Source organism: Thermobia domestica, chromosome 15 (genome assembly GCF_964235325.1).
Source record: "Thermobia domestica chromosome 15, izTheDome1.hap1.1, whole genome shotgun sequence".
Classification (NCBI taxonomy): Eukaryota; Metazoa; Arthropoda; class Insecta; order Zygentoma; family Lepismatidae; genus Thermobia; species Thermobia domestica.
In genome coordinates this window covers 90431851-90459315 of record NC_137468.1, presented here as the reverse complement: position 1 = coordinate 90459315, position 27465 = coordinate 90431851, and the positions used below count along the sequence as shown (strand labels likewise).

Here is a 27465-nt window from a genome sequence, read left to right as displayed (position 1 = left end):
AGATAAACACATTGTAAATACAGTTTTAAAGTCTTAAAACATGAAGGAAACAACTGCGTAGGTTTCATAAGTTCCAAAAAGGTCGAGCAAACAATTTATATTTTTCTCGATCACTTCAGATGTATTGACCCTTTATCAAGTAGATAAATATGATTTTCTCTTCACTAGCACCTTATACCGCCTTATGCAAAGTCGTTTTGACGTGTGATTAACATCATTCTAAAGGCCTGACTACTGCAGGAAACATATGTTTGTCGAACTATTTAGTATGACACTAATCATGCGTCAGATTATCTCTGCATAAGGCCCATATTATCTACTAGTATTACGGAAAAAATGTACCGAAATGATCATACATTACTATCTTCATTCGTTGCATAAAGTATCCCTACATTTTACATTGCATCACTGGCGTCCAAAGACGCCCATGTTGAGGTTTCCAAGGGGGGGGGGGCAAGTATAAGCAACGTTTCAAAAATAGTTTCAAATTTTTCTGTAACTAATGTAAAAATTCTATTGGATTTTCGATATTCTGAAGTACAATTTCCTCTAGGGGGCAAGCGCCCCACCTTGCCCCCCCTGATGGGCGCCCTTGCTGGCGTCGTTAGCTTTTTAAGCCTGCGGGGGAGGGGGTTGGATGAATCAAAATCAAAATCCTCTTTCCGATTAAAGTTATATATACAAAGTAGTATAGTTTGTTTAAATATACTTGATTAAAAACTGGGGTACACGTATCCCCGACCCCGCTCGGTAATGATGCCTGTGATTGCATAGGTGATAACCCTATTGATCAGAGTAAATGAAAGCTGTCTGAGTAATAAAGAACAAAGCTGAAATAGACGATTAGCAACGAAGGATGCTCAGTCCGTAAGAGCTTTCGCAACGAAACGCAATCAATGATACAACTATTTATAATAGCTGTACCAACTATCGCATAATACTGTAAAACATAATTTTTATTGCGTTGTCGCAAACCGCTACGGAAGGAGGCTCAAGATGCAGATAATTCCCAGAGACCCCCTTCCCTCACGCCCAAGATACCTATATATTATCTCCTATTCCTGTAGAGAGGTGTTTGGTATTACCGGGCAACCATCTTGTTCGCTCTTGAGATGGTATATTAAAAGATTTTGGTTGGCATCACTGATATATGGTTGCTAGGAGATGGGTTTGTTTGAAAATGGCTGGTGTAGACAGCGAGGAATTTGAAAATTTTATGAAACGAGTTGGAGAAGTTGGTAAGTATTAAAAGCATTTAGGCCTATATTTAATTATATTATTTCGTAAAGTAAATTGAGATGAAACGTGGTATCCTGTTCCTTGGGGTCTTACGTATGTTCATGAAATACTGACTTCGTTTGCAGGGGAGCCACTCTTACTGCCTTAGAAATTGTTTCTTGATACAAGAGTTGCATTAATTGGTGCAGATTGACTTTAGCAGGGCTCACTATGAATGCAATGCATTCAGTTCGTTTTCGCACACGACTGAAAATAATTGTGGTAAACTTTACAATACACGCTCCAGCTGCGCATCGATAAGTAGGGCCGCTTTAAAAGGGTAGGGTAGAGTAGAGTAAGATATGGATAAGGCTTGAGGTTAGGTAAGTTTTGATTCATTTTCATAAAGTAAATAGAGTGTAATTTCTCGTTTCTGAGTAAGTATACCAGCTGTAGGGGGCGTTGTAAAGTTAACCCAATAATTGTTTAAAGTTATGACTCTTTCACTAATTTCCTTCGTATTGTTCTCCAAAACATTTGCAATGGGTGACATTTAGCATAGATATAATTCAAGGGGGCTACCAGAAGTAATTGTTGAAAAATACAGTTCTTCTATGAATCGCGTATAAATACGGCGTCTCGATGTAAGGCATGAAAAGTACAAATACTGTCTAACCGAGTCAGGGCAGGACGAAACAGGTGGGCCCGTGCGAGAGTGCGTCAGCAACACTGGGTATACGTGTAAGCGAAGCGGGTTTTGGCAATGACGTGAGGTTCAATGGCACTTCTAATGGTTTCATACTAATAATGCTCCTCTTGTAAACTTAATAAAATACAGCTTCTCTACATATGCAGAGATATGCCGCCAGTTGAAAATAGCATTGCCAAAAGTGCACTTAAAGCAAAACATTCTTAAGAACCAATACTGAAATGGGCTCTACCGGGCTTTTAACCCCCTTCGCTCGCTCAGCTGGGTTTTATGAAGTAAGTAGCACTAGAGATCTTATATTTGCAAGATTTGGGGAGAAGCTAAAAGATACTCAAAATCACTTGTTCTGCTCAAAGTGCACTCTTAGAATAATATCTAATACAGTCATCTTTCATAGGTCACATGTTTTATCCGTCGCAAAGTATTGTAATGATTTCACACTAGTAACCCTACACCTGTAAACCTAAAATACAGCTCTATATACTTTGTGTTTAATTATGTCGCCTGCAGAAATTTGTTCCTGATAATTATGCCTGTTCATGCAGAGTATTGAATTTCACCCTGTAAATTTTCCAAAATGTGGTGTGCCAAAACTTTACCAGCACCACAGAATGTGTGGATATATGGTGTAAATATTACAGTGCACAAAACTCAAATCAACTTGCTCTAGGTCGTGACTAAATAGCACGAATGTCATCTAACCGAATCAGAGAAGGAGCACAATAGAGGGGCCTAAACGGTACTGCGGGCGTGCGTCTATAGGGAACAGGTGCGTCCGTGGATCTACCCGTAAACGAGGATAGCGGGAAGACAATTTATGCGGCATAAAAATACATTCCTTATGTGTCCCACAGCTTTGCGTCACTTCTATGGTTACGCGTGATCGCACTGTACACTGCCTTCACATAGAACTTAGGTTCCTCATGTCTTCCTTATGAAGCACACTGTGTTTCGTATTTCTACTTTGTTATATATGTAAGAGATTCCTAGAAATCCTAACGTATTATCCTTTCCAGTATCCGGTGATTTAAACTTCTGCTTCGATTTTCTCTGATATTGGAATACTACATCACTGAGTTCCATTCCTTTACACTGTTTTCGGAAAATATCATCATAACTAGTTCGTTACTTAAGGTCGTTCACTGGAACGTGTCGGACACTTCGACCATTAGAAATTACGATTTACAATCTTGCCAATCTTGCTTCTTATGGCTTCCGTGTTTACAGTATGTTCTTATGTGCTTTTTTATTTATTTATTTTTATTGAGGTTTGGGCTTCGAGATGTTTCTTCCATATTTCTCTGTCTTCAGCTTCCTCTTTTAATTCCCAATATTTCCATCTATTTTTCAAATCATCTATCAGTTGTGTTCTTCTTCTTCTTACTTCCCGCTTTCCTTCTATGGTGTCATGAAGAAGACCATTTCTCCACAAGATGTGTCCAATCCAATTGACCCTACGAAGGATGCTGGTTAAAAGCGTCCTCTTCTCTCCTATCCGTTTTAAAATATCTTTGTTTATTATTGTCTCTGTCCATTTTATCTTCTCTAACTTCCGTATTGTCTAAGCTTCTGAACCATACAGTCCAATACTCCGTACATAGGATTTGACCAACTTCTTTCCAATATTAAGTTAAGAGTGATCTTTTCTTGTTGAATGCTTGTTTAGCTATGACATTTCTTGGCCTGATCACTTTTGTGCAGTAACTGTCTCTCGTCAAAATACTTCCTAGATGCTTGAAATTATCGACCTCTTCAAGTTCTCTTCGGTCTACTCTTACCCGTATAGACGGGTTTCCACGGAATATTCTCATGACTTTCGATGTTGTTTTCCATCCCATATAGTTTCCCAGTGTCATCTATTTTGCCAGTCATCTCCTGTAGTCCTCCTTCGGTTCTAGCCATAATAACCGTATCATCTGCATACCTGATCTTGTTAATTATGATCTTCCCTCCAGTTTCCATTAATGGTTCCTTCATTAAACATTCACTGTAAATATTGAATAATTGGGGCGACATGCTACTCTTCCAATCTTCTTGTCTGACTCCTCTTCCAATCTTCACACTATTGGTTTCTCCTTCATTCAGGTTCAACTTAACTCGTTGTCCTATATAAAGGTTGCGAATGAGTTGTCGGTCTCTCCAGTTGACCCTAGTCTCTATAAGTATTTGTAGAAGTTTGATCCAATTGATCGGGTCAAAAGCTCTTTGCGTGTCGATGAAGCACAAATATAACGTTACAGGTAAAGTTTAATATATTCTGATTTTTTATATGTTTCTCTTTTGAGATTGATTTTTTTTATTTCTATTTATTTATTTATTTATTTGTAAATTTTAGAAATCCGCCGGATGAAGTTTTAAAGACAGTCATTCGATACATAACATAAAAAATATCGTGCTATCCCAGTTTACGGATACATTCATGACTTGAATGGAACATGTGGTTCTTTCAACAGGAAAATCATTCCTAATGCTTATGAATCAACCGAGTGAGGGGAGGGCGAAGCTAACGCATTCGTGCTGTTGTGCTACCAAAGCGAGCAGGCACGTCAGCGATGGTGATTATACGCGTAAGCGAGTATGTCTAAACACATTGTGTTCTTCATGTTACTAGATAATTTACATGCCAGACAGCTTTATCGTTAGGGATCATGACCTGACAGTACATTCACGTACAAATTCAGTCCATTATGGCTTCCTTATGAACCATTACGTGCTTAGAAGTGTACATTTTGGATTACGTTTTTAAACATTATTAGAGATGACAGAGTTAAATCTGATTTTGGTTACTTATATTTTCCTCTTTTGTAATAACATTAGATACTTCTTCTATAAATTTTCCAAATGTATGCATTTATAAACTGAGATAGTACCAACAATATTATAAATAAAAGGCGAATAATTAATTAGTGTTTCGTAATAAAATCACCAGCGTGTTTAAGCGGACTTCCGTGAGTGTAGAATCGCAGCCTATTATTGAAAGAAACAAAAGTTACGAAGTAATGGTTCTTCTTGAATAGATTGTAATGTTCTGTCACATTGAAACTAGTGCGTAAATTTGTGCATATTAACTCTACAGCAGTAATGTTTAAAAAAAGTTAAAACCTTCGGTAGGTCCAAACTATCAAACTATTAATCTATAATTATTGTTTCACAGGTAAAGTTATGTAATAAGAATAATCACGCAAAAGTGCGTAAAAGCATGTTTTCTACAATATAGTAAAATTTCTGCGAAACCTTTATATTCTTTTCCAGTAAAATCACGTTGTAATGATGTTTTCGTTAACTGGTTAAACACATAATTGGAAAGCAAACAAGAATATTTTTGCTGTTTGAAAGGATTTTTTCTTATAAAAAGTTGTGCAGATTAATAATATGGGACTTATTTTATGAAATTAGTTTACATCGTGGTTTTAATAATGTCCCAATGAATTTTCTTCGTTTATGCATATCGATAATGTATCTGCAAACTGATGTGCCATGAGAATAGTTATTCGTGTGAAGAACACACCAACCTCTTCAGGTGGTCATTATAGACAAGAATTGCGTCTACTCTAGTGTAGAGCAAGACGAAGCTTGTGGGACCATGCGGCAACGCCGAGAGAAGGGGGCCCGCAGGGAGCAGACGCATTAGCGACAGTGGTAGCACATAAAGACTTTTGTATAAATTACAGCCACTGTGATATTTTGATTTTTGAACTTACTGAGCATTTCGAGTAGCTTTTCCTTCTTAGAATACGGAGCAATTTGACGAACATATCCTCTTCTTGTGCTATTGGTTCCTTCATTAACATGTAAAAAGCAAATAATTTACGAAGTTCTTTTGCCTATTGTATTTCAGTATGCTTCCGTCACGATGCTTGACGTTCGTTCGATTGTAAAACGTAAATTGGAAAAACAATCTGCCAATAGTTTTTTCCCGTCCTACATCTGGAAACTGGAATTTACGTTTAACCATCTACTGAAACTTAAGAATAATCACCAATATCGACCAAGTGACTCTTAATAATTACTGTTATGTTATGATTAAAACATAATCGTGGTTATTTCTGATAAAAATGTACATTTTAGGATTTAAAAAGTACTGTATGCACTTTTAAGGCGACTCACCATGTGGAAACAGACACAATGCATTAGTAATTTCTTGGTGATAGAAATTAATTTTTGTTTTAATCACTGATTTGTGACGGATTCAGTAAACTTTTCCGGTATTTTTTTTTCTTATAGAAAGTTAAACGATATTTTTAGGTTGTCCGTGGTAAAATAGGCGACCAACATCATTAACCGAACAATCCCAAGTGTCACGAACCCGAGATTTCTGTTGAAATCTCAGATCGGAAATGTTTCAAAGAAAATTTATTTACCATAGGTCTTTAAGGCATAGAAAGAACAGAATCTAACAGAACAAATGCAGCTTAATACTAATAATTATTTATTAAAATAAAGTAAAAGTAAGCAAAATATTAAAAAAAAAAAAAAAAAAAAAAAAACAATAAGTGACAGTGGATAAGAAATTTTAAATAAAACAAAACAATATAGTGGAAAAGATATGACTCATCTTTTGTATTATAAAAGAGCCTATAGAACATAAATGTGTTATACCAAGTGCCACCTGTTCTAGCATTTGTAGTTAGAAATTTTGTAAATGGCTCCGAGAAAATTTAAAACATTACTTGAGCCAAGACAAGATTAATGTTGTTTAGGATAATAGAAGTTACGATTATAGCAACTTGGTCAATAACAAAATCCGACATATTTACCTCATATGAGGCGACATCCCACGAGGATCGAACCTCAGCTGCTGGTAGTCGGAAAGTGGAGAGAGAATTTTGTATATTTTTGCTTATATGTTCTGCGGGTGGGGTGTTGGCCGGACAACACCCAAGAAACAGAAAAGGCGGACTGAACTATAAATGTAACAAGGAAGTTCTGTCGCTTTTCATGGAGGTCTGTGTTCCATTGGCCCTCACACCGTGAGTTGAATGCGAGTGGAGATAAGGCGAAGGTCAGTTGTTGGTGTGGGTATATCCAACATACTACCTGGTTGTGGCAGTTCAGTTACACCATGAACTTGCGTAAGGACAGAGTGAACATAGTACCTATAGAGAGTGTCATAAGGGCGTGTATGACACAAGTTCAAACTTGGGTTAAAAGCCGCTGCAGCGGGGCTTAAGATATGCCATGTCTTTGTTGAGGGTGTCGTGACCACGCGGACAGTGTCGAAGTGGTTTAACAAGTTTAAGGACAGTGACGAAACACTCGAAGACGCACCACGGTCGGAAGACCAACACATGTACAAAATGAAGATCTTCAGGCAGCAATTGACACGAACAATGGCCGGGCATGTCAGGAACGTGGACTACAATTCAATGTGAGTGGAGAAACTATTCCGCAGCACCTCGTATCAACTTGGGAAGCACTATAAGTTGGGTCGATGAGTCCCACATGATTTGACTCCGGGCCAGAAGGCAACACGAGCTGACACCTGTGTTTCTTTGTTGTCCCGTCTGAGGAAGGAACCATTTCTGGACAAGGTGTTGACATGTGATGAGAAGTGGGTTCTGTACAAAGCTCCACGGCGCCGTTATCATTGGTTATCATCCCATGAACCGGTTCAAAAACTGCCGAAACCAGTACTACACCAGAAGAAGGTCTTCCTGTGTGTTTGGTGGACTGCTCGCGTCATCTTGCATCGGGAACTGCTATCAGCTGGTCAGAGCATCAATGCACTGTGTACTTCTGCAGTTGAGCTGTGTTGAAGCAAAGCTCAAATCTTTGGAGCCAGCACTTCTGAATCGCAAAGGGGTCCTCCTGTTACAGGACAACGCTAAGCTACATGTGGCTAGGATGACCCGGGACACCATTCTACGCCTTGGATGGGAAATATTGTTGCATCCGCCATACTTCCTGGACATTACAGCGTCCGATTATCACCTGTTCCATTTCTTGGACAATTACCTTAGAGGACACCAGTTCAAATTCTTAGTAGAGGTGCAAAATGCACTTGATACCTTATTCGCTTCACGGCCCACCAAGTTCTACCGCGATGGAATCCATGGCCTTCCAGAACTTTGGCAGAAGGTCGTCGATGCTGGTGGGGACTATTTTTGATCTTCCAGGTGCGGCTTAGGTTCGAAGGTGGTGGGTGAAAAAGCGACAGAACTTTCTTGGTTACATTTATACATAGGTTAGACTTGTTATATTTGTTAATAAGAATAATTAATTCTGTTTTTCGTATTTTAATAAATCTGATAATTAAGTTTATTATATATTTTAAATTTATTATCTATGTGTCGGAGCCCCCACAAGGTTTTCAGGCTCCTTGGGCTCTCTGCAATTACCAACCTAGCCAGACCGGCACCGGTTGCTATTTGTATTATAGCTAGAAGTTTTCAGGTATCTGATTGTAATAATGTAAGTGTGTATGTGTCTGTGTTATTTCGCACTGCATGTTACCAGAGTTTGTGTGTTTAAACTTTCTGTGCTAGCCAGTGGCGGTTGGTAACTTACGGAATGAGAGAGGCAATACACTGACATATTTTATAATGTTGCTCATCATATCTGCTTCCTTGTCAAATTCTACAATCATCCAGTTGTCATGTGCCAATCTATCATTAAACGGGTACGTTGTCACTATTCGTTCCTCGAGATATTGTCACACTGCTACGCATCTGCAGCTACGTTGCAGTAGGGCAAGGCATCGGATCGAAGACACAGATAAGGAGATGTTACAGAAGTGATAGACTTTATGTACATGTTGAAACAACTGACAGTAATCGATGTCATTCTTTTGCATTTGAATCCTTAAAAACAGATTTCAAAATCTCAGTTCATTTATTATGCTATTCATACCCATTATATAAATTTTTCCGTTTACTGTTGCACAAAATTTATCAGTTTGAATATCTATAACTTTAATCTAGTATTCGAACGGTCAGTTGAACATGATTCGTTAAAGGAATTTACAATTTCTAGCTCACCAAAGAGAATGAGCCCAACGAACTTAGCTGAAGTTGATCATTTCACTAGATATGTCAACAACTAATAATACAAAATAACCTTAGTTCCAATATATTTTAAACAAATAATGATCTAAGCACAATTAATTATTATTTTCCAATGTTATGTGCACAAAATAATCAAAATAAACAACGGTAATTATACCGAAACAAAATATTGTAGGAAATCTTATATTTGATGATAATTGAGTACACTTATTATACAAATCATAGTTAAAAAGAAGAACAAAATTGGCATTAAATTCATAGTCTATAGAGTCCAATTCTTATTATGTGGTACAGATAGAGAAAATAACAGCACACTAGAAATATGAAAATTAATTTTTTAACGCTGGAAAATTATAACACCATTTAACTGATCAGGAAATAATCAAGCAAAATAAAAAAAAAATAAACGAAAACCAACTGTAACGAAATCAGGTCGTTACTCAGTTACAAAATTCATCTTGTCACTTAAAATTTAAAGTTTGTTCTCCTTCCTTTTTTATCAGACTCTTCAATCACCCAATTATAAAATTCACAATGTTTCTTGAATTTTAAGACTATTCTCCTTCCTTTCTTATAAAATTCCTGGTCGCCTGATTATAAAATTCACTATTTTCAACTTGCTGCAGTTTTATCAGCTGTTTTTCCCATGGATATCAAGGATAGGTCAGAAAGTGTATCCTGATCTTGAGTATTTCTGCAGAATAAATGAATTTGTCGACATGGAGAGAGAGAGAGAGCATTCGGCATTAAGAACTGGTAGCGGTGGCAGCTAGACTAGAAAGTTTATATAATTCCTTTTTAAAATAGCTGAGAAATTTAGGAACACCCATTAGTAAATAATCATTTGTAGAGTATACAACGCAAAGTTAGCTCCTAAGTCAGTCTAAACTGAACGGTTGACCATAACTTTATTTCAGTGAAAAAAATTCTGCATCTGGGAATGTCTTGTGTATGCTCTTTTCATCAAATGGCTAAAGAAGTGTCAGCATTATCAAACTACTGAACCTAAAGTCAATTTGGCCTCATATGTCGTCATAAATTTCACAGTATAAACGAAGAGATAAGTTTTCACATCATCACTTTTATTTGACCAATATCTCTTTCTGCTTCACAATTGTTTCATACTGAATCAAAATTATTTATTTTGTTTTTCAGAAATTCGTCTGTTTCCTTTGTTTTTCTTTTATATCAAGTGACTTGGTCTGGATTATGTCGTACAATGAGTCCGTTAAGCAAAATATTTCACTGAATGTGAAAATCAAAAAAGTTAAAATCAGAAAGCACAGAATCAAATCCCTGGGCTTGATGATAAGTGTTATTACCTCACTGTTGTGGATTATCCAAGGTAGTATAAAATAAATTCGTGTATATTTTATATCGTCTATTCTGTCATCAGGTCACTTCTATGCTCTACTATTGTTTCAACACATCTTGAATTGTAATTCCACCTAGAGGACACAGTTTAGGAAATCTCTCCTTAACCACAGAACGCAAAGCGCCATCCGTATTGTAGAATTTAAAAAGGAAGAGAAACAGTTATTGAATGTCGTGAATAAAATTTAATTCTTTGATAGCTGACACTGACTGAGAGAGCGCGAAATTGTGTTGGTGTACTAAACAATGAATAAATAATACATCAGGATATTTGTCCCTAACTTTATTTTTAAGGCTGTATAACGTAACTCGTTATACACAGGTCCTCAGTCATGATTATAGCTAGATTAAATTACTAAAATCACTTAAAACAGTTTATGCTGCGTTTAGCTTTCCTGTGTGTTTTTTTTCTTTCTTTTATTTTTATTTTTATTTTATTTTATTTTATTTTATTTTTTTTTTTATTGTGGCACACACTTATTGAAATAAATACACACCTTTTTGATTATGCGTACATCCCCTTTTATGATGGTTCCTGAATTATATCGTTTATTTACAAAATGTTATGACAACGTAAAGACAAAAACTCATCACCAATCATCATATTAGAATCAAATTTTGATTCTCTTTTCTTTTCGTATTTTCTTCTTCTTCAAACTGGTTAGTGCATATTTTAAAATTACACTGAAAATACAAGATGTCGTTACATCATCTCGCCCGAACAATGGGACTTTCTTTTAGTGGGTTTACAATTAAAAGAAAAGAATCCTGGATCGTTAGGTAATACATATTAATCACTCGAGTTTTCGAATGCGTCTCGTATATATGAAAATTACAGTTCATATAAATATATATCATATTTATTTTTTGTAACAATATTATCATATTTATTTTAAATTTTATCATTGACTTCATTTATCTATACATTTCAACGACGATAAGGTACATTCGAAATTTGATTTACAAGTTATTTAATTTTAAGTCCTTTTCGGGTCCATTAAAAGTTGTTACAAGTTAATAATCATTTACTTTGGCATAATGAAGAAGGTTTTGAAAAAGATGTATTTATGATATTCATATGGTTGCTCTTTGAACGAAAAAGGATCAAGTACATATATTAAAAATATATCAATAATATTCAAGATAAAACATGACAATTAAGAGTCTTCCTACCCACAAAAAATCTGTTCGCAAAAACATGCATGCTCTCATTCCTTCCTGTTAATTAACAAAGTGGAAGATTGTCATAATCTTTCGATATGCTGTAGACATAGGATGGTACTATGGGGCTTGTTGGTCTCTGTCTAAAAAACGTAATATATTTTTATTACACATGTGATTAAAGTTACGGAAACTTTGTGAATCAATAAAAGTTTAAAAAACACGATATTTGAAATTTTAACGGCACAGCCCCCTAAATTACTATCTTTTTTATTTAGGAGTTGTTTCAAACGTATCGTAATACATATATTAAACGTAAAAAAGCATAATTTACGAACTATTATGCATTGATTAAATTCGATATTTCAATACTTTTTCTCTTCTTTTTAAGTGGACGTAGTGTTCGCCGTAACTGGTAGATGGCACCACATGGATTTTCCTTCCTCCCCTTTTTTTCGACAAAGGGAAACAAACAAGAGGTCCACTATAGTAGCTGGGGTTTAGGAAGGGTGGGTGAGGACTTCTGTTGAAAGAAAAATGACAAGGAATGTATGGGAGGAGAAATTCCAGCCTCGTTTTCGGAAGCATACAAAATTCTGAAATATATATATACTAGTTTGCACTGGAGACAAAGCGTCTGGCCAGACGCTTATGAGGCAAGAGATAGGGCTTTACTTTTTTTATTATTCCATATGTAAAAGGCAAAGGATACTACAATCATCCGTAAGGAATGTCGTATTTGATAAAACCAAGCATTCACTTTTTTTTTTTTTTTTTTTTTTTTCAAATTTCGTTTGTAATAGAAAAGTAATTAGCATATGTTATAGCGGCAACATTCAGTGTGTCAAAATATCAATTATTTTCATGCATTTATGTGGGAGAGAGTAAGGCAACCGATTTTGCTCTACACCTTATAATGACTTTAGTACAGCCTTAATGCCGGCTTTCTAGACCTGATTCCACTTCGTGTTATTTTACGTAGCTTCGTAATTGTTCTCAATATGTGGGTCAACACCGATATTTTTAAGTAACCTTGTTGGAATCGAATCCAGAACCATGCAAACGTTACGCAGAAACGCGCGCTAACCACTTAATAAACGGAAGTAATGTACTTTTGAAGCATTGAACAATATTACTGTAAACTGGGGCTACTTGGAAAATCTGGGGTTACCTGGAAAACTGGCATTTTTTGTTATATGGTATAATAATGAAAGCACTATGACAGATACGCCGTTTTTTTCTAATGAAAAGTAGGCACCTAAAAGAAACAATATGGATGATCATAAGTGCTGTATCTTATTTATAGACTGGTCTAAAAACTCTGATAGCAATTGATACTTTTTGTGTGTGTGTGTGTGTGTGTTTTAATTTTCTGTAAATTGTTCCTGTGTTTCCGTAATGAAAAGTGATTTTTACCTGGTTGTGCTAAATATCATTGCTTTCAGAAGTTTCCTAACGAGACAAATTAGTTTTACATTTCCACTTCCTTTCTGGAACAATTTGGGGCTATTTTTTTTATCTCCTTCCGTTTTTCTTCTAAAACTGCTGATATTGATCAGGGGATAGACAACGATGACATTATTGAAATTTTGCATGAACATACCTACATCCGCAGAGAACAAGTTGTTTTTCCATATGACTTTGCAGCAAAGGATTTTAATATGTGAATTTTTGTCCTTATCGTACTGTGTTATATTATTATTATTATTATTATTATTATTATTATTATTATTATTATTATTATTATTATTATTATTATTATCACAGTACCATATTATATTTTTTCAAAGAGGTAACGTAAATGTACACTTGTAAAATGGTACCAGGTAATTTTGTATACCAATGTAAGGCAATTACTGATCTGATACATACTTAAGTTTCATAAAATTTTGTAGGGCATGTTTTAGTGTCTTAAAGAAGTCTCAAGAGCTTATGTGTGTATTGGCATTTGCCAAAATTTCCCTTGCATTGCTTGAAAAACTACCGTTTATAAAAGCATATTGCAAAAACAATTTCTTTTTTATTGGTTCTGTTGGCCTTCAGGAAGACAAGTTTATCACTGTAGGTAGTTTAGGTTGGTTCAAAAATTTATTGTGTTTAACTAAAAGGTTGTGCAAAAAAAAAAAAGTCTCTTTTTTATTTAAAACAGCCTAGTAACACACTATTATGAAAGAAACATAGGCATGTTGCATATCAATTTTCTCAAGAAAGTGTGATCTTGCAAGTGGTTCTTTCCAAATAGTCCCATTTTTAACACAGCTCTTACTACTATGAAAAGACATATAATTTACAAGTAGCCCCAAAAGCGGGGCTACTTGGTAGCAGAGCATTTTGGCTTTTGGGGGGCTTCAGTCTAAGTAAAATTTTATGTCTGTAAGAAACGTCACATGAAGAAAAATTAATTGCAAGAAATAACAAGAAGTAGTATGAAAAAGAAAAAAAAATCCAAGTTCGGTATTTACTTGCTTTTCTTTTACGTCAAGAATTAAAATGCAAAAATAGTAATTTAAAAAATGCACTGGTGTTACGAAAAGTGTTGCATTTTGAACAAATGTATATAATAAAAAATTTAAAACGTATTATGAAATCTAAAATAGTGTATTATTGTAGTAATAAAATACAAGACTATAGTATTAACGTAACTGTAGGTAAGGAGATAATACTTCAGAAAGGCTGAACTGAGGATCGAACTCGGAATCTTCCTATTACAAGATAAAAGTGTGTGGTATTGCATTTTGTACTTACCTATTTGCCACATTGATACACTACACGCGGGCCGCGGTGGCTCAGTGGTAGAGCGTTCACCTTTGGTGCTTGGGGTCCCGGGTTCGATCCCAGCCTCCGCCAAGTGAACTTTGTGGTGGACAAACACCGTGTGCGTGGGTTTTCTCGGGGTTCTCCCGTTTTCTCCCACTTTCTTCATTCCACCATTTCATTCATTACTCATCATCACCGTCTCCTTTAGCCTAACCGGCATAACCGTGGGACGTAAAACTCAAAGATTTCACATTGATACACTACACCTTGTGGGATACAATACCGGAAAAGTTTTATTCATAGGAATAAAAAATAAGTACTGCATAATTTGCGCAAGACCGACATCACATAACGTCCAACCCAAACAACATGCATGTTCAAGAAATTGGCCAGCTGGACAAAGCGCATGTGGAATGGAAGCGTCGATAATAGTCGACGGTTTCTGTAAGAGTGAAGAGATGTATGGTGTGCGATTCAACAAACTTATAGCTGATGGAGATAGTAGTGTGTACAAAAAGATTTTGGATGCTAAACCTTACAAAAATTTAACGGTAGAAAAGATTGAATGCAGAAACCACCTTCTAAGGAATTTTTGTAGTAAATTGAGAGAAATTGCAACTACAAGTGATGGGAGGAATACAATTCATTTGCGAAAAAGCATAGGAGCAAATGTACTTAGATTTAGAAGAGGTGTTGTAGAAGCGGTTGAATTTCGAAAAAATGAAGATCGTCCACTTACAGAAAAAATAGAACTTTTAAGAAAAGATATTTTGAATTCAACATTTCATATTTTTGGTTACCATACGAACTGCGGAAAATATTTTTGTAGCAATGATGGAAAAGAAGAAAATCTCATTCCATATCTTGAAAGCTCTGGACTTCTTGACAAAATAAATCACGTTGTTAGACGATTGAGTTTGCACTCTCGAAGTTTAATTTACGACATTAGTAGCAATTTAGTCGAACATTATAATTCCGTTGTGGCGAAATTCATTGGAGGTAAACGTGTTAATTTCGCGATTGGAAAATCCTATGCAGGAATTCAATGTGCTGGAGCTGTTGTGCGTTTTAACACTGGAGCACCTATGTTCAAACTGCACAAGCACATGTACAAATCAAGTCCAGGCAAGTACACAAAATATCTGGAACAAAAAAGGAAACGAAAGTTACAAGGTGCAAAGGATAGACGATCTACGAAACGAACATATCGACGTTCCATTCCGTTTAAAGGAAGCACTAATGGAGACAAGGATTATGGACCCAGTGCCCAGAAACCAGACCTTTCAGAAAATGACTTCGAGAGGGAAAAGATAGGATTTCTGCAGAGGCTAATAAAGTCTCCAGAAGAACTGAGAGAACTAGAACAGAGAACAGTAGGTCAATCCGAAAGTGTAGAGTGGATTGTGGAAAGGAAGAGACGTTTAACAGCCTCTCACTTCGGCCGTATTTGCAAAATGTTACCCCAAACCAGCTGCCAATCAGCTGTGAAGTCCATTTTATATTCCAATTTTGATAACAAGGCATTGAGATACGATCGAGAAAATGAGTGGAGGGCCAAAAGAGAATTACAAACGATCATTGGCAAAAATATCCACGACTGTGGGCTTTTTATTGACAAACAGATGTCATTCCTGGCAGCAAGTCCAGACGGCTTAATAGATCATGACGGCTTAGTTGAAATTAAATGTCCTCATTCAGCTTCTACTATGACACCAGATGAAGCCATAAAATCGAAAAGAGTCACTATGTGGGAAGTTGACAGGCAAGGTAATATCGGTGGTGTCAAGAAGTCTCATCCTCATTATTTTCAGGTGCAAGGACAATTGCATATTACGAGAAGAACCTACAGTATATATGCCATGCCATATGGACACCTTTTGGAATCAAATTTGAAAAAATTTTAAGAGACGATGAATTTTGGGTGAACGAAATGTTTCCCAAATTAGAAAAATTCTATTTCAACTGTCTTTTACCTGAGCTCATTGACCCACAACACTCAAGATCAATGCCTATTCGAGACCCGAAATATATATTGTAAGCACAAGAAAAACTACGTCTAAAATGTACACCTACAGGAAATCGGATGACAAATGAAACTGTAGTCGAATGAATTTTCATGGCACCTGTTACATCTAGGTTAAGTTCATACATAATCCTTTCCAAATCATGAAGAATTATGGAGAACGTGTCTTTTTTTAGAGGGTCTTAAGTGGAGATTATACGTCACAGATATTTGAGGACTTGCAAGAAAGAGCAAAGGAAGAGTACAAGTTTCATTAGAATTTCAAGGGTAGTGGTTGGGACTGTCATGATGAAGAGGATGGAATGTGTGGCTCACCACATAGAAGATCTGAAAGCAAATGGAGTGCGGCAATTTAGCTGTCCCAAGAAATGAACAGATTGTGTGAAAATACCATACGGAACAAAGTGGTGTTACGGTAATAACCTCCATTAACAGAAACGAGACTCTGAACATAATTGTGATGAGACCATCTTCAAATGGCCCAACTAACTGTATATATTCAAATAGATTATACTGTATATTTAAATTAACATTTCTACTTTGAAACTTGTATAATTACGTTTAAATTTCATTTATTGGTCTGTAATGCATGGAATATTTTCTTTCATTTTTGCTTATTATTATTATTATTATTATTATTATTATTATTATTATTATTTCGATTTTGTTAACCCCAAACAAATGAATTTAAGTAAACTTAAGTAAATCTCGTGATAATAAATAATGAGTTGCAAAGCATATTAGGTTTCTAATGTTTCAAGCGGAGGGTACGAAACCACATTGATTTCACTAACTGTGAACTCATTAAATAAATAGCCGACTAATATATGTAATACATCATAAAGCATGCTACATTTCTACCAGGTGAACAAAGAATTAACACATTAGTTTCGATATTCGAGTCCCGATATGAATATAAATAAGTAGTTTTATGCATTCCATTTTAAACTGGGGATCACGTACTCAATAATTCTACCAGTTCTATTGAATAAAAAATTACATTTCAAGCAAATTAAGCATGTTATGTAAAGTAGTCTTGCATGCATCATTTTAGGGGTCAAGTAGTTTGTAAGGTTGAACTAATTGAAGTTTTGTATTTATTTGTTGCATGTGTCTATTGCATTTTGAAGGGTACCTGGGAAAGCAGCCAGGATATTCATGCTGACGGTTGCAAGCCCGTAAAAATGTTGAGCAACAGTTACTCCAGGGAACTAAATAGTTTTTCTGAATTTAAAGTATATTTTGATGGATTAGTACATTAATTTACAACATATACAGAATTACAACTGAGCATTTCTACTCTACTGAGGAAAATTGTATGGAAGCCTTTTCCCAAACTCTCTCCAATTTTATTTTTTTTTTAATTTCTTGTTGTAAGAAACTTCATTGATAGCACACGCAATTTAGATTTTGCAAATAGATTTTACTATTTTCAGTACATTAGGACTGAATTTACGGAAGTGCAACCCTGTGCACGTGCACCGGCGCCAGTTTCTTAAATGTTGTTTATTGGACAAAATAAAATGAAAGTTTTCTTTGTCCGGTTGTGACTTGCGATAGAGATAAAATTAGAAATAGAAAAGAAACGAATGACCCAAGAAGCACTTTTCCACTAGCTGCTTTTCTTTCTGCTAAACGTATCTCCAAACCGGTAGATAGAAGATCGAAGAAATGACCGCACACCATTTCCACTCCCTCTTGCTGAGAGTGTGAACGAATGGCAATAAATAGTTCTGGTTTCCTTGTTTTTATTTTCTTACAAAGGAGATCGTTGAAAAAAAAAGTAAAAATTCTGAACCATCCTGTGACGAAGAATTAGACTAGTTGAACATGAGGAAGTTTATAAACACACGAACAACCTCACCCATGACCAGTTTCACCCCTATTGAAACACATGCCCTGTTGTAAAGTCAGGGAGAGGGAGGGGTTAGAAACGGATGACAAGAAAGGTTCTTTTCGTTTTCTTGCAAAACATATTGGTGAAAAGAGGCGACATTCAGAGCCATCTATTGACGGAAAAATCGGAGAATTGAAAAAACTATCTCTGGTAGACTGACTCTTAATATCAGAACAAAAATTAAAGTTACACTCTGAACACAAGACAAGATCTTATCATAATTATCAATATACAGAATTTGAATAAAAATGCAAACAATAAACGAAATCATAACGACATTTACAGTAAAACAAAACACAAAATTAATTGAATATATTACAACAATTAGCTTATGTTACATGTCCAATAAATTCATTTATTTGCATTGAAAGTCATAAATTGTTTTCCCTTTTGAAAATTAATGTCACTTGTTATAAGTCTTTATGTTAACTTTTTTTCACAATTTCAGATGGAACAAAAGTTTTAACTAATTCCATCCATCTACTTCTAGTATACTTTGAAGGACGCCATAGCTTAAGTTCATCAATATTACGTAACCCCAAAATTTTTCCAGTCTTCACATCCATTAGTTCAAAAACTTTAGGATTAACTTGTTTTTTACCAAGATAAGGTCCAGCAAATAAATCACAAAACTTATGATTTCTTTTTAATGATGCATCACTTTGTGGATGCAATTTTACGAAGACTAAATCGTTAGGTTGAATCTTAGTTTTACCTAATTGTTGTTCTTCTATTTTCTGGTTGCGAGTCTTAAATTACTGCACCCTGCGAAAATGCACCATACTCATAAGATGTGAATAGCTTATATCGTCATTCTCATTAAGTGTAATACCAAAATGTTGCTCAATCGGTTGTATGAAATCGGTTCCATTATGGATATTAGCTGGCGCTACACATAATGTATCTGACACCGAATAATTCAAAAAGTAAGTAATTTCAGTAACATACTTAATCCAGTCAGAGTGTTTACCACAACAATAATGTCTAAATAGCATACCAAGGTTCCTGTGTATTTTTTCTACGATAGAACTACTAGGATGGTAAGAAGTAACAAAACGCACCTTAATATTGGAGTTGTTCATTGCACGTATGAACAAATTCCTTCGAAATTGTCCACCATTGTCACAAAGTATATGTTCTACAGGACCACAATGAGGTATATATACATTTAGGATTCTATTAACAGTTGCTGAGGAAGTCGCTTTACGCAAAGGGTATGCTACTAAATATCTAGTAAAAATATCCATTACCGTGAAAAGGTAAGTTTCACCTGTAGGCGCTCTTGGAAGAGATCCATACAAATCCACTGAAATAAAGGAATGAGGTCGTTCAGGCATTATTGACATCATAGGTTTATATAGTGATTGATAATTATGTTTGATCTTCATACATTCTTCACAATCGTTGATATAATTTTTTGATTTGTGATCTGAGATATTTCAAATAGAAAGATTTGCTAATTAAAGAATACACTTTTAAATATCCGAAATCATCATTGTATGCCTTTAAGATGCGAGGTACCAATATTGGTGGAACACAAATTTTATTCCTATGTTCATATTTAAAATCTTTGATTATTAACACTTCGATATAATGCATTCCAAGTACGAGGACAGCCACAATTTCCAGAACAAGATGTTAAATGATGTATAATTTTTGCATATTCTTCATAGTTTCTTTGATGTTCTCGCAACTCCTCCAGAGAAATTTTGGATATTTCCTCTTGTAAGATTTTAAACACATTTACAGATAATACCTGATGGTTCTCATTTGGGAACAATCTAGATAATGTATCAACAGGGACGTTATCAATCCCCTTTATATGTTGAACGTCAAAATCAAAAGATTGTAGTTCTAAGGACCATCTTAATAAATGACTGTTATACCCTTGTACTTTTTTAAGATGACGTAAAGAACTGTGATCAGTGATAACAGTAAAATGACATCCACTAAGATATGGAGCAAATTTTCTCAATGAGAAACGCACAGCAAGTAATTCAATTTCTGTAGTAGTATATCCCTTTTCGGCATTCTTTAATGTTCGGCTGACACAGTGTATGACAGCTGGTTCATTAATTAGAGGATTCGGCTGCCAAAGTATGCCAGAAATTCCAGACAACGAGCCATCACATTGTACAAAAAATGGACAATCATACCTAGGATGATTTAAACGGATATTTTCATAATGCACATTTTTAATTGATGGAAACTTTGTTCTTACAAAACTTTGTTCTTACAAAGTACCCCATTGCCACGGTATTCCCTTCCTTGCCATGGTTATTGAAAATAAGGGTTCAGCAAACCGAGGAATTGATCTTCTAAACCAATTAAATAGACCAAGAATTTGTCGTGTTTCCTTTACATTGGTGGGAACAGGTAAATCTTGAATGGCTTGTACTTTGGAATCACTAAAACACATTCCGCTGGCATCAATAGAATATCCTAGAAATTCGATTGATTCCCTGAAAAATTTTAATTTTTCAATATTGGTAGTCAGGCCTGAATTTTCTAATCTCTCCAAAACAGTGTCCAAACTTTCCAAATAATCCTTAGATGTTTTCCCCATAATCAAAATGTCGGCATAATAAACAACATTATTGCGTAAATCCTGTTCTATCACTTGATTTATACATGACGCCAAAGCAGCACTACCATTAATTAATCCGAAGACAAACGATTATACTCGTACAATTGACCTTCGAACGAAAAGGCAGTGAATGGTTTCGAATCTTCCCCCAACATGATCTGATTATACGCCATTACGAGATCCATATTCCCAAATATTGTGTTTCCTTGTAGTGAGCTGAGAATTTCGTTCACAGGTGGATATCTCACTTGTAATTTTATATGGGAATTCAATTTTCTTAAGTCCAAAACTATTCTCAGATGTTTGCCATCCTTTTTGGGGACCATATCCAAAGGATTCAAATGGATACTCTGAGAGGGTCGAATTATACCATCTCTCAACATTTCAGATATTTGTTGGCGTACATTTTCCCTAAATCGGTATGGCACAATATAGGGCTTCGTTATAATGGGATCTTTGGTATCGACCTCAATATTATAGACAAAATCTTTGCAACATCCAAGTTTACGCGAAAGTACCTTTTTATGTTTATAAAGAATATCTCTAAATTGTAATACAAAATCTTTATTAGTAATGTTCATGTGCTTTATAATGTTATCCACACTCTTGTGAAACGAATAATCATTGTTTCCTATCATAGATTGTTCCTTTTCAATTTCCTTAACATTGGCTTTCTTCTGAATATCTGAGTTGATATTTAAAACATTATTAATAAACGGTTGGCATTAGCAAGCAACGCTGTCACTAACAGGGATTAATTCTTGAATAATTTTATCATGTAGTGTACGTATGGCAAATGTTTTATTCTCAAAATCTAAAACAGCACGCAATTGTGTTAAGAAATCTAATCCTATTAAAAACATTTTCATTTAATTCGTTGATAACTAGAATAGGAATGGTAATTTCGCAATCTTGAATATTAATTACAATTTGTGTTTTACCCATAACCCTTTTCTTGTGTTTACCTGTATAATCAATTAGTATCAAATTATCCACCTTTTGCAATCGAGGATTAGAATAATCTTTTGTGAGTTCACGCCAAAATGAATAGGACAGAAGTGATACTGTAGCTCCTGTATCAATTAAAGCTTGAAGAGAAATTCCATTAATTTTAACGTGTATTTTAGCAGTACTAAAGGTTTTCAGAAAAACACAAATATCTTCAGAATTATTTACCCCTCTCTAGTTCATCATCAAACATCCAATAACAATTAGCAATAGCAATACATTGATAATTATCAAGTGTATCCAAAATTTTAAGATTAGTTTCATTTTCGGAAGAAGGTTCTAGTGCATTTAACGCTGACGTGGTTTTGACCCCTCACGTCAGCCGGATCTAGTTTAAATTACGGCAATCTGCTAATTCTGATAGATCACATAGTATTCTACAATCCTGAGTACTTGGGTCATGTCTGCTATATGCTAGTACCGTATCTTGATTTCTACTGGTGTAATTCTTACTACCTGTGAACCTATTTCGTGAAAAAGCACCACGGTCATTATTTCTATTGTAGTTTCTACGATTAAGTACAGTTCGAGTGCCGTTAACATTTCGTTCATTGATTCTTCTGTTATAATAAGAACTATTGTTGTTTCGTACATTTGAAACACCTTCTTGTTGAATATTAAAGTTACGAACAGAAGCATAATTAGCATGATTACGAACAAAATTAGCCTACCCTTTACTGTTATTTTGTATCATGAACTGACTCTCAAAATTCTGCACAATCATAACAAGATGATTGAAGTTGACACATTGGGCCGAAATCAACATTTGCTGCAATTTAAACGGGAGGGAGGGAGGGGGTAAGATTCGAATATGTGCTATTATTCGGGACTCAGGGTGAAACGGATTAATAGATTTTAACTCATTATAGACAGATATTACAAAATCCGTGATACTTTTATCCAATTTATGATTGTAATGCCTGTTACGTATTAATGCGTCCCTGTTTGCTAGCATAAAATCATTTTCATAATTAGATAACATTGCAATTTTGAAGTCAGAGTAATTATGTAGGTTACCTTTGATAGCCTAAACCAAGTTAAGCAAGGTGGCAATAACACGTGTGGCAAATTTTTTAAGAATTTGGATTCATCCACCCCCATTAAGTCACACTCATCTTCGAATTTCTCTAAAAACGCACTAGCCGGTATGTCCTCCGATCTACCACTAAACTTAGTATTTGGTCTAGGAATTAATTCGTGCGGGTGGACAAGAGATGGCGCAACGAACGGAGCGTCCCACAGTTCCGTGTATCCACACATGTGTTGCAAACCCCTGTCATCGCGTATCGTTCGTAGTATAGGGCAGTGGATTAAAGCGTCAACAACACCAGTTTGTAGTTAAGTGAACATGGCGCAATTTGTGCCTGATAAAGTGTTTTTGCGGGGTGTCCTGCTGCATTACTTTAACATGCAGAAAAGTGCGACTGAAAGTCATCGTATTTTGGTGGAAGTGTATGGTGACCATGCTCTAGCTGAGCGAACGTGTCAGAAGTGGTTTGCACGGTTTAGAAGTGGTGATTTCGGCTTGGCAGACCAAGAGCGAGCTGGACAGCCAAAAAAATTTCAAGACGAAGAATTGACAGCATTGCTCGAGCAGGATTCGTGTCAAACGCAGGAACAACTTGCAGCAGCATTAGGCGTTGATCAAACAACAGTCTCCAAACGCTTGAAAGCCATGGGAATGATTCAAAAGATGTCACACTGGGTTCCATATGAATTGAAAGACAGAGACGTTGAAAGACGAAAAACCATTTGCGAATTGCTGCTTCAACGACAGAGCAGAAAGGGGTTTCTGCATCGAATTATTACGGGTGATGAGAAGTGGATCCATTACGAGAACCCTAAACGAAAAAAGGCCTGGGTGAAACCAGGTGAACCAGGTCCATCACAACCAAAACGAGATATTCACTGTGCAAAGGTTATGCTGTGCATATGGTGGGATATGAAAGGTGTGGTGTACTATGAGCTGCTGCAACCGGGTGAAACTATGAATGGAGAACGTTATCGACGACAATTAATGCGTTTGAAGCAAGCTCTGGCCAGAACACGACCAGAATGGGAGAACAGACATGATAAACTTATTGTTCAACATGATAACGCTCGCCCACATGTCGCTAAACCGGTCAAAACCTATTTAGAAAATGTCGGATGGGAAGTTTTACCCCACCCGCCGTATTCACCAGACGTTGCTCCTTCGGACTACTACTTGTTCGATTGCATGAACAACGATTTGATTGGACAGCGGTTTACTTCTTCAGAAGATATCGAAACATGGGTCTCTGACTGGATCGCTTCCAAGGATGAGGACTTCTTTCGCCACGGAATCCGTACATTGCCTGACAGATGGGCGAAAGTGGTGGCTAGCGATGGACAATATTTTTCTTAAGGTATTTATGTATTTTGTGTTTGTACTACAGCTTCAATGTGTGCGTACCAACCGCACGAATTAATTCTTAGACCAAATAAAAGATTTGATTTCACTAACCCTTAAAAATTTTGTCTCTGTTTCTATTCGAATTCTCAAGATAATTTCTGCTACGATGCGTAGAAGGATTATTTCTTCGCCGTCGACCGACACAATCTTCATTACCGCTGGTAAACGAACATTCAGCGGAATCTTCACTTTCTTTCTCGTTCCTTTGATGATGCGAATGATAATGAGATGTCCGTATACCATCAATATGAATTCTATTACCGTTCGTAGACACATTACCATGATTTTCATTGCCCATCAGAAGGTTTTCTTTAATAGAATTCACTTCTTGCAATTCTTTAATCTGGTTATTATGTTCATTTATTCGGGCGGAGTGATAATTACCTATAGTTTCTACCACTTCGATGGAATTTTGCATTTCAGTGAATCTATGTATAATTCGTTCCATTTTAAGATCACTTTGTTCAGTTCGTAGAGTTGTCTGGTCGATTTTACTATTGAGTTGTGTCATCTGTTCACCAAGATCTTGCTTTAATTGTCCCATCTGTTGATCAATTTTACTGTCAAGTTGGCTCATTCGTTGATCCATTCGGTCACCAAAATTTGCTTTAATTGTTGTATGTTAATCAATTTTACAGTCAAGTTGGTGCATTCGTTGATCCATTCGGTCACCAAAATCTTACTTTAATTGGTTTATCTGTTCCGTTTGTTGATCCATTCGGTTACCAAAATCTTGCTTTAATTGTCCCTCAAGTTGGTTGGTTCGTTCCATTTGTTGTTTAATGAGATCAGCCAGGTCAGAAAAGCTCATTTCCCTGTAGCCAGCTGATTCAGATGTATTTTCAATACCAGCGAGACTCATTTTAATATTCCTCGGAATTTTTGGGCCATTTCTCAACACGGTAAACTCCGTCTTGTTATCTCTTTTAATGAAATCACCTCGTAGCCTTATAGTCAATCTGTACTGATGAAATTTATTATTTAGAAGATTGCCTGCTTTACTTCAACGAATCTCCTGGGCGGAACCACCAAAATTTTATAACGCAACTCGTTATACACAGGTCCTCAGTCATGATTATAGCTAGATTAAATTACTAAAATCACTTAAAACAGTTTATGCTTCGTTTAGTTTCCCTGCTTTTTATTGTGACACACACTTATTGAAATAAATACACACCTTTTTGATTATGCGTACATCCTCTTTTATGATGGTTCCTGAATTATATCGTTTATTTTACAAAACGTTATGACAACGTAAAGACAAAAACTCATCACCAATCATCATATTAGAATCAAATTTTGATTCTCTTTTCTTTCCGTATTTTCTTTCCTGATTCTTCTTCTTCAAACTGGTTAGTGCATATTTTAAAATCATACATTGCCCGGAAATATAAGAAAAGATATTTAAAATTACACTGAAAATACAAGATATCGTTACAGCTGTTTCTCCGAACATGACTGGCAGCACTATCATAACATTGAGTAACTAGTTTGGAATCACTGTTGCCAACAGGCGCCTTCAGAAAGTAGTTAAATGACGTTTAAACTCTAGCTAGAAATGGCCAAATTATTCTAAAAATATAGCTAAGAGAGCCCAACAATAAAGTAAGGAAAACATACTTAAATTTCAGTTTACTAACTTAAAATATATTGTCTCTCCTTCTTGATAATCTGAAATCAATACTTTTATGATTCACACTTAAAATATGTAAATGCTTTTTGGTCTGTCATTGACGGGAAGTACTAAAATCCTTTGCATTCCTTTCTTTGTTTCCAATTTTTGCAGTAATACTGGATATATTTTGGTGGTATTATCGATTTAGCATACCATCAAAAGAGAGTCCAAGCCGAAAACACACCTAAAACATATCATATCTACACTAATTAACAACACGTTAAACCTAACCCTGAGAAGATAAGAGTTTCTGGAACTACGATTTGCCGTGAGATTAACGCATAGGTGAGAATGATACTAGTACGATAATATTGTGTGTGGTAACATAAGTGCCACTGTAAGTAGAATTATTACAATAAAAGCTTTTGTAAAAAATATTTGAACTGACTTTTAAAAAATGCACTAAAAGGCAAAAAAAAAAAAAAAAAATGAAAATAAAAATAAAAGCGCTAAAGAGCAGACTGTTAATAATAACAACAATAATAAAGCGCTTGAGAGTACAAAATAATTTATTACTATTTGTAAAAAAAAAAAAAAAAAAAAAATGAAGTGTCAAACCGAACAAATTGCCCAATATAAAATTATTTGGATGGTAATTTTATGTTATTAATGTGTTTGGCTTGGTACGGCTTCAATTTATTTATTTTTTTTTTTTAACAGATAATAGTATTACATTATTTTCTGCTTTATTATAAAAATTTTGTGATTTACTCCTACAGTACCACAATAAATTTCTACATATTTCCAAAAATCTCTGCTAAACAAAATTTGTGAATATATACAGAATGTCCAAAAATCTCGGACCATGTTACACTATACCAAATGTATAAGGTAACATTAAAAAAAAAAAATTATTTTGTACTTTTAGTGCGTTTTGAAGTCAATTATTTTTCTTCTAAGTTTTTTATTTTTCATTTTTCCGTTACTCAGTTGTTTAGTTCAGTTGTTCTCAACTGATGTGTCGCGACACACTGGTGTGTCACGCAGTTCTCTAAGGTGTGTCGCGAAATTTTGGAATTTAGAAATCATGAAAAATTTAATAATTAGTTAAAATCGAGACTGACTGTACCAGTCAACACCTCCAGCGACAACAATAATGCTCAGTGCTACATAGAGTCAATATAAAATCTACTAGGTTTCAGTATTATAATAGGTATAATAATAATAATAATATCAAACAAGTATGTCGCGATGTCTTGAATGTTCAGTAAAATATCTCATCAGTCAAAAAAGGTAGAGAACCACTGGTTTAGTTAGATACCTAAACTAAAGGTAGGACAAACTCCCTATAAAAAGCCCTACAAAACATGCGAGATAATTAACTATCAAATTATTGAAATATTTTTTAATATAGGTAATAGCCTTTCTTGAGAATAATTCATTACATTAGTGAAAACCGCAACAAAAGTAGTCTAAAATGTAGTTAGCCTTTTGCGCATGATATGGCGTTAGTGTCCCAAATCGCAGTGTATATCAGGCTTAGCAGGTTCGGCCTAACATAATTTAACAGCTGATAGTTGAGGCAAATAGATGTGCAATGTGTTACAGTTTTTAGAATCCCCATAGCATAACATGCCGCGATCTGCTATCTAATCGCAGAAAATCTGCCGCGCCTGTG

General features: G+C 35.4%; 1 protein-coding gene across 1 annotated transcript in view; it reads left to right on the top strand.

The window, feature by feature from the left end:
- Nucleotides 1-1067: 1067 nt before the first annotated feature.
- Nucleotides 1068-27465, top strand: part of LOC145671137 (tetratricopeptide repeat protein 12-like) — a 77091-nt gene continuing 50693 nt past the window's right edge. Inside the window, exon 1 of the mRNA XM_081739941.1 lies at nucleotides 1068-1238. Coding sequence (XP_081596067.1) covers nucleotides 1151-1238 — 88 coding nt within the window. The 5' untranslated portion in view covers nucleotides 1068-1150. The remainder of the gene's footprint in view (nucleotides 1239-27465) is intronic.